Source organism: Chenopodium quinoa, unplaced genomic scaffold (genome assembly GCF_001683475.1).
Source record: "Chenopodium quinoa cultivar QQ74 unplaced genomic scaffold, ASM168347v1, whole genome shotgun sequence".
Taxonomy (NCBI): domain Eukaryota; kingdom Viridiplantae; phylum Streptophyta; class Magnoliopsida; order Caryophyllales; family Amaranthaceae; genus Chenopodium; species Chenopodium quinoa.
The window spans coordinates 2,842,500-2,853,813 of NW_018744080.1; the positions used below are offsets into that span (position 1 = coordinate 2,842,500).

Here is an 11,314-nt window from a genome sequence, read left to right on the forward strand (position 1 = left end):
TAGGTTACCCACCCTACCATAGATTGAATAGGGGAATGAGTAATTGAATCCCCATCTCATAAATCCTTTGACCCACGGGTCAATAGGTTACCTTCAAAAAAATAATCCCCATCTCATAGATCCGTTGATCCAAGGTTGATTTGAATTGGCCTAGACACAGCAAACGCACTAATACGCCATCATGACTATATTCGCAAACGCACTAATACGCCAGCATGACTATATTATCGACATAACCCAACTCGAACCGAACCTGAACCTCTGGTTTGACAGATATAACTCTTCAAGCCCATCGCTTTCCATTTCTATCTAGTTCTAATTCAAGAGTAGCAGTAACAAATCAAAAACCCAGATAAAAAGACAGTAAAACATGCTTTAAAACCAAGAAATATCCAAAAATGGCATGATAATGTAGCTGTATATTTGTAAAATTCTACTCACAGTAGTAGTAGCAGCCAGCAGTCAGATCCAAAAATCTTCTCTCTCACTGTCGGTGTCATTTTTTAATTTATTTTCTGGCTTCACTCTTAGTCTTAAACTCAACTTCTCTTCATTTTTTTCTACTCTGCTCTCTTTCCTCTTTTCTGTCTCCTCTTATCTTTCTCTCTCTTCTTGGGGAAAGGAAGGAAGGTTGGTTGCATTGAAGCGCCGACAATTATTTACCCTTTCTATTTTTTTCTTGATTTCTGGATCTTAATCCACTTTTAAGCTTATTGGGGTTTTTTAATTAATGAGGAGAGATTGAATTTTTCTGGGTATTATTAGATCTTGGTTGTTCTAATGGAGGATTCACAAAGTGGGGTTAGTATTTCATTTTTGTATTGATTTGATTTGATTTATTCATTTGAATTTATTGGTTAATTATTGTAAAAATTGCATATTTTTGGATCAGTTGCTATGATTACTTGAGTTGTATTGGTTTTTTGATTGAAATTTAATTAACCCATTTGAGCTTCTTATTGATCTGGATGAATTATAAATTATTTGAAGATTGTAACTTGAAATGATTGATTGAGCTGAATTATAAATTTGGGTATTGATTATTTCTTTGAATTTGCTGAATTATGTAACTGGGTCGAAATCTGAGTGTTTTGTAGTTAGTTTATAGTGAAATGATTAATGATTGTAGAATCTGGATTTCCTGTTTACAAGTAATTGTCTATGTTGTCGAATTGTTTTGGTGTATAAAGAGTCATAAAGGACAGTGATGTAGACGGGGATTTGATCTTGAGTTTTGGGTTCGAGTGTACGATCCTCCTACAATCATGAACTATAATGATCCCACGCCTAGGCTTATGTAATTGAGCTTAATTTTGCTGTACACTATGATTAGCATGATATTTACAAATCGTAACTCTCTGTGGCTTGATTAAATTCATGTTCTTGCTTCTTAATTCCCAATGACTTTGATTGTCAAAACCTATTCACCATACATAATTCTCTATGATTTTGTATACATTGTGGCCTCATGCTGATTTTGGAACTGGATCTTCTGCTTTTTTTTAGTTGAAGCCCACAAAAACAAGTGAACAAGTATGCCAGATTTGTAGTGATAAGATCGGCACAACTGTAGATGGAGAGCCATTTGTTGCCTGTGATGTTTGTGCCTTTCCTGTGTGTCGTGCTTGTTATGAGTATGAGCGGAAAGATGGCAACCAATCTTGCCCACAATGCAAGACAAGATACAAGAGGCAGAAAGGTGCGTCTAAAGTGATATGCCTGTGTATTAATTAAATGTGCGCAAGAATGGTGATTAATGAGTGTTGTGTCCTTCTTTACAGGTAGTCCTGCAATTCATGGGGAGAAGGTGGAAGATTCTGATGTTGATGATGTTGTCAGTGACATCAATGAGCCTTCAGGAATTTCAATACCAAAGGAGAAGCCACAGGAGAGAATGCTTGGTTGGCATATGAACCAGGGACAATCTGGGGAGCTTGGTCCCCCTAGCTATGATAGAGAGGTTCCTATGAGCCATAGCCATATCCCCCGGCTTGCTAGCGGACGCACGGTATTTATTCTCTCATAGTTTTGGAAGTCGCATGTTACTTTCTGGCAAACAGATTATCATGCTGATGAAATGTTCTTCTTGTTGCTTAGATTTCTGGAGATCTGTCAGCTGCATCACCTGAGCGATATTCAATGCCATCACCTGGGGCCAGCACTGGAGGTAATGAACTAATGACAATGGTTATATATTTACTGGCAGTTATAGTAATAAAGAGACAATTTTCAGATTTCACTGTTGATTGAACTTCTTTCTGGTTTAATGTCTATTTACAGTATGTAAAATTGTCTTTTTGCAGCTAATATTAGAATGTCTAGGGAATTTGCGTCTCCTGGATTTGGAAATGTAGCTTGGAAGGAAAGGATTGATGGTTGGAAGATGAAGCAAGAGAAGAGTACAGGTCCTCCAAGTGTTAGTCATGCACCTTCAGAGGGAAGGTTTGCCAATGATATTGATGCCAGTACTGAAATTGCTATGGACGATCCTTTACTGTGAGTACCTTGCTCAACATATTTATGAACTTTGATGTCTCTTTTTTTAGTATATTATATTTACAGTCACAACCTTCTTTCTAACCTGCTGCATTTAGTGATTGATACAATATATTTTAAACATTACCTACAATGGCTACAAAAATAGCCTTTTTAGTTGAAAGGCGGGGCTTATATTCACAGAAAATGACTATTGAAATTATAGACTTGAAGGTGTATAGGCTGGGATAATTCCATCGTCAATAAAGTTTTATCGTATCGATCTTGCAATAAGAGGAATCAGTTCCTTTTGTTAACTGTTTCAGTTCCTATGCTATGTAGAGGGTTTAAGGCTTGAAATGCTAATGTGAATTTGATAGCAGCTTCAGTTTTGTTGATGCTGATTATTAATTCCAGTGAAGGGTGCTGTCTTTTAGGAGATTATCGGTGTAATCCAATAATATGTCAGCCATAATTTGTCAAGGAATAAATTAAAATAGCCTTTTTTATATTAAGGTGTAATTGTAAGTTTGTTACATTTGCCTGACACTCAGATATATATTGCAGAAATGATGAGACACGCCAGCCGTTATCAAGGAAGGTTCCCATTCCTTCATCCAAGATTAATCCTTACAGGATGGTTATTGTTCTGCGTCTTGTTGTTCTTGGTATCTTTTTGCACTACCGTCTAACAAATCCTGTGCGTGATGCCTATGCATTGTGGCTGATCTCTGTCATTTGTGAGATTTGGTTTGCATTTTCATGGATTCTGGATCAATTTCCCAAATGGCTTCCCATCAATCGTGAGACATATCTTGACAGGCTGGCCCTAAGGTAACAAGCTGTAATCTTATAGACTATACACTTTATGCACTACTTATATAAGATTGTATCATATTGTTTGTAGTTTTTAATGGCACATTTCTTACTTTGCACAGGTATGATCGTGAAGGGGAACCATCACAGTTAGCAGCTGTTGATATATTTGTCAGTACTGTGGATCCGTTGAAAGAACCTCCCCTTGTCACAGCCAATACTGTGCTATCCATTCTTGCAGTTGACTATCCTGTTGACAAAGTTTCTTGCTATGTGTCTGATGATGGAGCTGCTATGCTGACATTTGAAGCTCTTTCAGAGACATCAGAGTTTGCAAAAAAATGGGTTCCTTTCGTTAAGAAATATAACATTGAGCCACGAGCTCCGGAATGGTACTTTTCTCAAAAGATTGACTATCTAAAAGATAAGGTTCTACCATCTTTTGTGAAAGATCGCAGGGCTATGAAGGTGAGAGATCAATTCTTCTTGTTTCAGGTTTTAATATTTTCTTTCTATATCTTTTTCTGATAGCTCTAATCTCCTCTGCAGAGAGAATATGAAGAGTTCAAGATTCGTGTTAATGGACTTGTTGCGAAGGCAACAAAGGTTCCAGAGGAAGGATGGGTCATGCAAGATGGGACACCTTGGCCTGGCAACAATACCAGGGACCATCCAGGAATGATCCAGGTATGTCCATTTAATCTAGAGATTAAAGAAAACCGTCTGTATACTATGTGGGTTGGGAACCTGGGTTTAGTTTTGCTTCCTTTCTTAAGGTGGAAGTTGGTTTAGGGCTGAATTATTGCACAAAACAGATATATATGCTGCTACTCCAAACTACTTCAGTTTCATAATACATATTGGTGTTATTTGCAGGTTTTCTTGGGCCAGAGTGGAGGACTTGATACTGATGGTAATGAACTTCCACGTTTGGTTTATGTCTCTCGTGAAAAACGGCCTGGGTTTCAGCATCACAAAAAAGCTGGTGCTATGAATGCTCTTGTAAGTAGTCACCCACTCAACTTCAACATTTCCTGTTGTCTTTGCTGGGATGTGTTTACTTAATTACGTGGTTAACTTACCCATGCAGGTTCGTGTATCAGCTGTGCTCACAAATGGGCCATTCTTATTGAATCTTGATTGTGATCATTATATCAACAACAGCAAGGCATTGAGGGAAGCTATGTGTTTTATGATGGATCCAAACTTAGGGAAATATGTTTGTTACGTTCAATTTCCACAGAGATTTGATGGAATTGATAGGAATGATCGATATGCTAATCGTAACACTGTCTTTTTTGATGTGAGTCCTATTACATGTTTTCCCTGGTGCTGTTACAATTTCTCAGTTCTGGCTTCAAGTTTCTTCTTTTTACTCATGCTCTATTTCTTCTGCATTATAGATCAATTTGAGAGGTTTGGATGGTATCCAAGGTCCTGTGTATGTGGGTACGGGATGTGTCTTCAACAGAACGGCTCTGTATGGTTATGAGCCTCCTCTTAAACCAAAGGGCAAGAAGAAAGGTATTCTCTCATCATGCTTTGGTGGATCTCGAAAGAAATCAAGCAAGAAGGACTCCAAGAAGAAATCAAAGAATGTTGACCCTACTGTACCAATATTTAATCTTGAAGATATTGAGGAAGGAGTTGAAGGTATGCTAGTTTGTCCATTCACTTTATGTTCAATTAAAGTTTGATCCTGTTGACCAAATTCATTGTTCAGTTAATGGTTTCACTTTTGGTGACATATTAGTGAGATGCTTAGGCAATGACCTCCTTGTATTACTAGCATTCTTTTGTAGAGTAACTTTTATAACCTCACTAAGACCCTTACACGTGTAGAAAACTGATGAATTTCTTTTTGTGTTTAGGAGCTGGATTTGATGATGAGAAGTCACTACTTATGTCACAAATGAGCTTGGAGAAAAGGTTTGGTCAATCAGAAGTATTTGTGGCTTCTACGCTCATGGAAAATGGTGGTGTTCCACAGTCTGCAAACCCTGACACTCTTCTAAAAGAAGCTATTCATGTTATCAGTTGTGGCTATGAGGACAAGACTGACTGGGGAGCTGAAGTATGTTTTCTTTATCATCATGACTTCACTATTCTGTTTTCGGCTTTAGTATCTGTTTTTTTGATTGAGCTATAAACCTCTTGCTCATCGAGTCTCACCAGTGCAGTTTAGTATTACATGATATTATCATTAGCTAGCAATTAAAAATACAACTGAACTGTCATACCTTCATTGAGTTAAAACACTATTAATATGGACGTGAAATCGACTCTGGATTCTCTGTTAACCAGTTAACGTTGAATATATTGAAAGATATCTTATGTGACTGTTTTCATCATAATTCCCGCTGATCGTGCAACGCCAGACAAACTTATGATTGATGCTACATTTGTGCAGATTGGTTGGATTTATGGTTCCGTGACAGAAGATATTCTGACAGGATTTAAGATGCATGCTAGAGGATGGCGTTCAATTTATTGTATGCCTAAGCGTGCAGCTTTTAAGGGATCTGCTCCTATCAATCTTTCCGATCGTCTAAATCAAGTGCTTAGGTGGGCTTTAGGTTCAGTTGAGATTCTCTTCAGCCGTCATTGTCCTTTATGGTATGGTTACAATGGACGGTTGAAATGGCTTGAGAGATTTGCTTATGTCAACACCACAATTTACCCAATCACATCCATTCCACTTCTTGCATATTGTACCTTACCAGCTGTCTGTCTGCTTACTGGGAAGTTCATTATCCCTCAGGTAACTACAATTTGATTTGTGCAATACTTCCACCCTCTCAACTCTCATACTTTGTGTAATTTTCTGTATTTGATGATTGTGCATCCACCTAATCATCATTTTTGACATCTTTCATCCTCTTCGAATTGCAGATTAGTAACTTGGCTAGTGTTTGGTTTTTGTCACTCTTTCTTTCCATCTTTGCTACTGGTATACTGGAAATGAGATGGAGTGGTGTGGGAATTGATGAATGGTGGAGGAATGAGCAGTTTTGGGTTATTGGAGGAGTTTCAGCCCATCTGTTTGCCGTTTTCCAAGGTATACTCAAAGTTCTCGCTGGTATTGATACCAATTTTACTGTCACTTCCAAGGCATCAGATGAGGACGGGGATTTCGCTGAACTCTACTTGTTCAAATGGACAACTTTGCTTATCCCACCAACCACTCTTCTCATAATAAACCTCGTCGCAGTGGTTGCTGGAATATCCTATGCCATCAACAGTGGCTACCAATCATGGGGACCACTTTTTGGCAAGCTTTTCTTCGCATTTTGGGTGATTGTCCATCTTTATCCTTTCCTCAAGGGTCTCATGGGTCGCCAGAACAGAACTCCAACAATTGTTGTTGTCTGGTCGATTCTACTTGCATCCATCTTCTCCTTGTTATGGGTTAGAGTTGATCCATTTACAACCCGGGTGACTGGTCCTGACATTCAGATATGTGGAATTAATTGCTAGTATGGCTCGATAAGGAGAAAGCTTCACAACTTCCTCGGATTTATCCCATACTTCATTCCAGCAATATTTGAAGGTATTGGATCATAACTTATCATCTCTTGGCCTGAAGTTATCGTCTATAATATGTATAAACAGTGAGCACATATACTATAGCCAATTGCAATTGTTTTATATGTCCTACTTTTTTCCTCTTTTTCTCCCTCCTTTTTGTTACCAAGCAGTTAAGTGTATTATTTAGAAAGTTAGCTGTCTCTTTCAAGAATCTCTTGTATTTGGATCAGATTGGCCACTGGAAGCTAGGTCATTAAGTTAAAATTTTTTGATTTGTTTTGTCATAGTGAAATTCGATAAGCAATTTCTTTGAAGATCTTTGTAATACCGGATGATTGTACGAAGTTGTTAATTTGTTAGTCTTTCCACAAATGGTGGTTGATACGTAAATAGTTTTCACCGTATCCTTTATTCTTCTCCAACTATTTTTGATTCTTTGTTTCCTAGCAATGGTACTTTTAAGAATTTGGAATAAACATTACGTACATGAATACATGATACATGGGTGCATTTTCTAGCCATACCAAATTAGCCATTTCATTTTTATTGGTCTAGTTAGGCTACAGAAGGTGGTGATGTAGACACAATTTGATTTTAGGGTCTATTCACATTTACTGAGCTGAGCTGAAATAAATATTTTATGAGAGAAAAAAATTAGGAGCTGAAGAGAACTAAACTGAAATTAAGCTGAAGTGAATAGACCCTTAGTCTTTGGTACCATCCTAAAAACTTTAACCAACTTAATTAGTTGACACTGCATATGTTATCCCTTCCTAAGGCTTTGGGAAAAACGGTCTGATAGTGATATGTTGCAGCTTTTCCACGGTAAATATTTGGTTGTGTTAAAGTCGATTGAGGTCACAAGCCGACCACTAAGATCCGAATAATTTGGTTTGGGTTATAACTAGGTGATGAGCCATTAGGTTAGTTTCAATGTGGCTTTGGTTAATTTGAATCAAATCATACCTTGGTCTATGGATATCAAGTTATTAAGAAAGATCAATCATTTTAAGTTTATGACTAATGTCCTTGTATAAACGTCCGATGGGATGAATGAATGAATCATTATGCCTTACTTGAAAATTACATAAATCAAAAATCTTGGAAAAGTGATTTAGGAAAAAGGTGCTATATTAGAAGACAAATACTCAAATATTACGGGAGAACTGTTAGCCTAAAGATCATTCAGTCTCCCCTTTTTCATGCTTCATCTTTCGTTGTAAAAAGGAATTTGGGACCCGCAACGGTCACATTTTAAGTCTGTTAATTGCATTAATAAATTAAATTTCAGTTAACACATGAGTAGTTCAACACATTAGCTTTATTAAAGCAGCTGCATTTTGGTCAATTTTTTCAACTCTTTGCATTTTCAACAGAAAGCTTGCTTGTAGTTCTGTCATTCCATTCACACCTCTTCTACTATATTACTGTATTTTTTACATGAGGGATTTTACAACAGTGAATTACTGATCTTGGTGCTTCGATTTAATCATATAGACCTGACAAAATTTAACCCGACTTGAAATTACTTCGTAAGTGTAATTCGATATAATATGTGGGCTGTTAGCTAGTTTTAACACGACAGTTGAGACTTGAGAGACGTTACATAAATGTTAGATTGGTGAAGTTTTTATGAGCATGCAGTAAATGAAAAACATCTGATTTCTGATATAATTGATAATATGCATTAATGAAAATATTGTACAAAATGGAAAACAGGTCAGTTCTGTAAACTTTTTTTGAGAGAAAGTTCTGTAAACTTTGATATACTTATATATATTTTTTACCAAAATTACTTGTATTTCTTGTCAGAAATCATGTTATCCCATTTAGTTGTCAATAAACAAGGATAATATGGAACCATATTTAGTAAAAATTAGAAATACAAAGCTTTTTTGAGGAAGGGAAATTTCAATGGGTGCTCACTACATTATGCAATTTTCAATTGTTGGTAGAAGTTTTCTTATAAAGAGAGTGTTATATACACCTGGTTGTACGGTGTACCCAAGGGTATTTGTTTGCTCTTTGGATGATAAAATAAGCAATAATCATCGAAATGAGCAAACAATACCCTTGGGTGCACTGTGCACCCGGGTGTTTATAACAATTTCTGCTTATAAGGGTCCTCAAGGGCTAGCTTATTAGGAGCAAGTCCGAGTTTACAATCACAATCACGATATGCAAATGCGGGGTTGTAGCAATTGGCAACCCCGAATAGACCGAAAATGTTCCCTGTTAGTCCACATGATAAACAAAAACACCGTTGTAATACACATATTTAACAAATTACAGTTATAAATTAGGCAAAACTCGGCTTAACAATAAGAAACAGGGGTTAGAAACTTGTTTGTAGGACAAATTAATCATAATCTGTATTCCAATGACATAATAAAGTTGTATTTCACAGAACATTGTTCAGCTTTTCCTAACTCTAACCTTAATTTCTGCTACTAATCTTGAAAATTTTCTAGTAAAAATCCTTTCTTTCTCTCAGTAGTTATATAAGTACTTATGTTCTGATAACACCTACTTAAATTTCAGGTTAAAAAGCCTACATTTCATGATCTGAACCCAAAAAAAGAAAATAAATATATGAACTCACTTACAAGAATAACAAGATACATGAGCATTGGTTTAAACTTTTTGATGATATTCGGCGCTACTTCTTTTCTTCCTCTGTGGCTGCTGGTTTTGATTCCTCTGCTGCTGCAGCTACTTCTGTTGCTGCAGGAGCTGCTGGCGGAGGCGGAGGCGGAGGAGGAGGAGGAGGAGGAGGAGGAGGAGGAAGGCCACCATCAATACAACTCCTACACTTCCTTTCTACCCACCCTTCAATATCATGCTCACCATTTCCTCCAAGATGTCTACCTCCGCACACTCTAGCAATGATACCGGCAATGACTGCAGCAATAGTTATCACTGCTAGCACCACAACCAGAGTCTCAATCGAGCGATGGTTATACCGCCCCGTGTCGACTCCTACTTGTGGTGGTGGCGGGACTACTAGAGGTGGCAGATCATTGCTGCCCTCCTCCCATCGTCCCACCACGTTTATCCACCTATGTACACTTCTTGACATGTTATTATTGGCAAAAGTTGTAAAATGGACTTTGTGTTGTGGTGAGAGTAATAAAGGGAAGAAGAGCTAACGTTAAGATTAAGACTGAAATAATATAAGATTCCCAAATGAAAGTTTTAAGGACAATGTTTGTTAACTTTGTTGCTTGCTACTTGCTAGCTTAGGATCTCTTTTTGTTCAAAATAATGTAATTATTTTTGGGTTTTTGTTTGTCTTTCATGTATTGTTTGCGTGTCCCACATTATGATTTTTGGATGTTAAAAGACTGCTAAATAAATGTATGTAGGTCACTCCCAAGTTGCTCTGTTGAGCACTAGTAGTACGATTACATAGGAGTTGTTCCATTCATTCACTAGGAAAATTCATAAAAGCCTTGTATAGTTGTATGCCTTGAAATTTGAGAGGCAATTCTAGTTTGGTTACTTCTAAAGATTGCATTCTCTTCTTTATAAGCTAGTGGATGATAATCTTTAATGTTCATGTTACGCTCATACTCCGTACATGAAGATGGTTGTTGGTCGTGTCAGGCTATATCTTTGCGTGTCTTGTGCCTAGCCCATACTTGAGTACAATTGCTATGTGTCATAGTGAAAATTTTAAAATTACAAACCGAGTATAGTTCAAGCTCACGTAGACATGTACCATTGTGTTTTGCTTGTATGCCTTAGATAAGTTGCAAACACGATAATATGTTGTGCCATGTCTACCCCACATTCATGTCGTGGCTTGCTTTTTCATGTTTGACCATGTTCTGCCCACAAGCTAGCACGACACAATGTCATCTTTAATTACACATTGTCCGTCTTTCTCTACCGTGGAAAAAAGTTTCAAAAAGTAAGCCTTCATTGAATACAGGTTGACAACAAGTAGAATTTTTTTTCATTAAAAATGAGCTACATCTGCTATCTAATCAACAACACGATTACATTCATTAAATGTATACCTATAAAAAAAATTATGAAAATGGCCAAGGAATCGCTGTAAGTCTGTAACCATGGACCATAACTCCATAAGGTCAAAATTATACCTTCCTTGGATATTCTACATATAGAAAGTTACTCATAAGATGCCAGCCAAACAATGAGTTACTCTAATTTACATGTACAAACTCTTCTATTAGATAAATTATATAGTAATTAGTTTCTCTTCCCAACTTGTCTTAGAGTGAAATCACATGTTCTTGTTGTTCGCCCATTATTTTTCAGTGTTCTGTAACTTTTCATCAGTTTTCACCCCCCATTATTTTTGTTTTTTAGCTATTGACATTGCTCCCATGTGTATAGTTTATTTTTTTACCGTTCTATGATTGAGTAAATTTGAGAGTTTTCACTGTTTTAGTTTTTGTTATGAGTAGGTACTTGTAATTAAATTGTAACAGTTGCATATTATGTCAATGAAACTGGCTATTGAGCAATA

The 11,314-nt window shown here is 36.9% G+C and overlaps 2 protein-coding genes across 2 annotated transcripts; one reads left to right on the forward strand and one right to left on the reverse strand.

The window, feature by feature from the left end:
* Nucleotides 1-355: 355 nt before the first annotated feature.
* LOC110691487 (cellulose synthase A catalytic subunit 3 [UDP-forming]-like) lies at nt 356-7,223 on the forward strand. The gene is made up of 14 exons (XM_021868425.1): nt 356-801; nt 1,507-1,699; nt 1,782-2,008; nt 2,098-2,167; nt 2,304-2,496; nt 3,043-3,309; nt 3,414-3,759; nt 3,841-3,978; nt 4,168-4,293; nt 4,382-4,594; nt 4,695-4,944; nt 5,163-5,365; nt 5,702-6,052; nt 6,184-7,223. The coding sequence occupies exons 1-14, from the start codon at nt 781-783 to the stop codon at nt 6,766-6,768; spliced, it is 3,183 nt and encodes a 1,060-aa protein (XP_021724117.1). The 5' UTR covers nt 356-780; the 3' UTR covers nt 6,769-7,223.
* A 1,933-nt stretch (nt 7,224-9,156) lies between these two features.
* LOC110691649 (mulatexin-like) lies at nt 9,157-10,113 on the reverse strand. Its single transcript, XM_021868601.1, has one exon. The coding sequence runs from the start codon at nt 9,896-9,898 to the stop codon at nt 9,479-9,481; it is 420 nt and encodes a 139-aa protein (XP_021724293.1). The 5' UTR covers nt 9,899-10,113; the 3' UTR covers nt 9,157-9,478.
* Nucleotides 10,114-11,314: the final 1,201 nt, after the last annotated feature.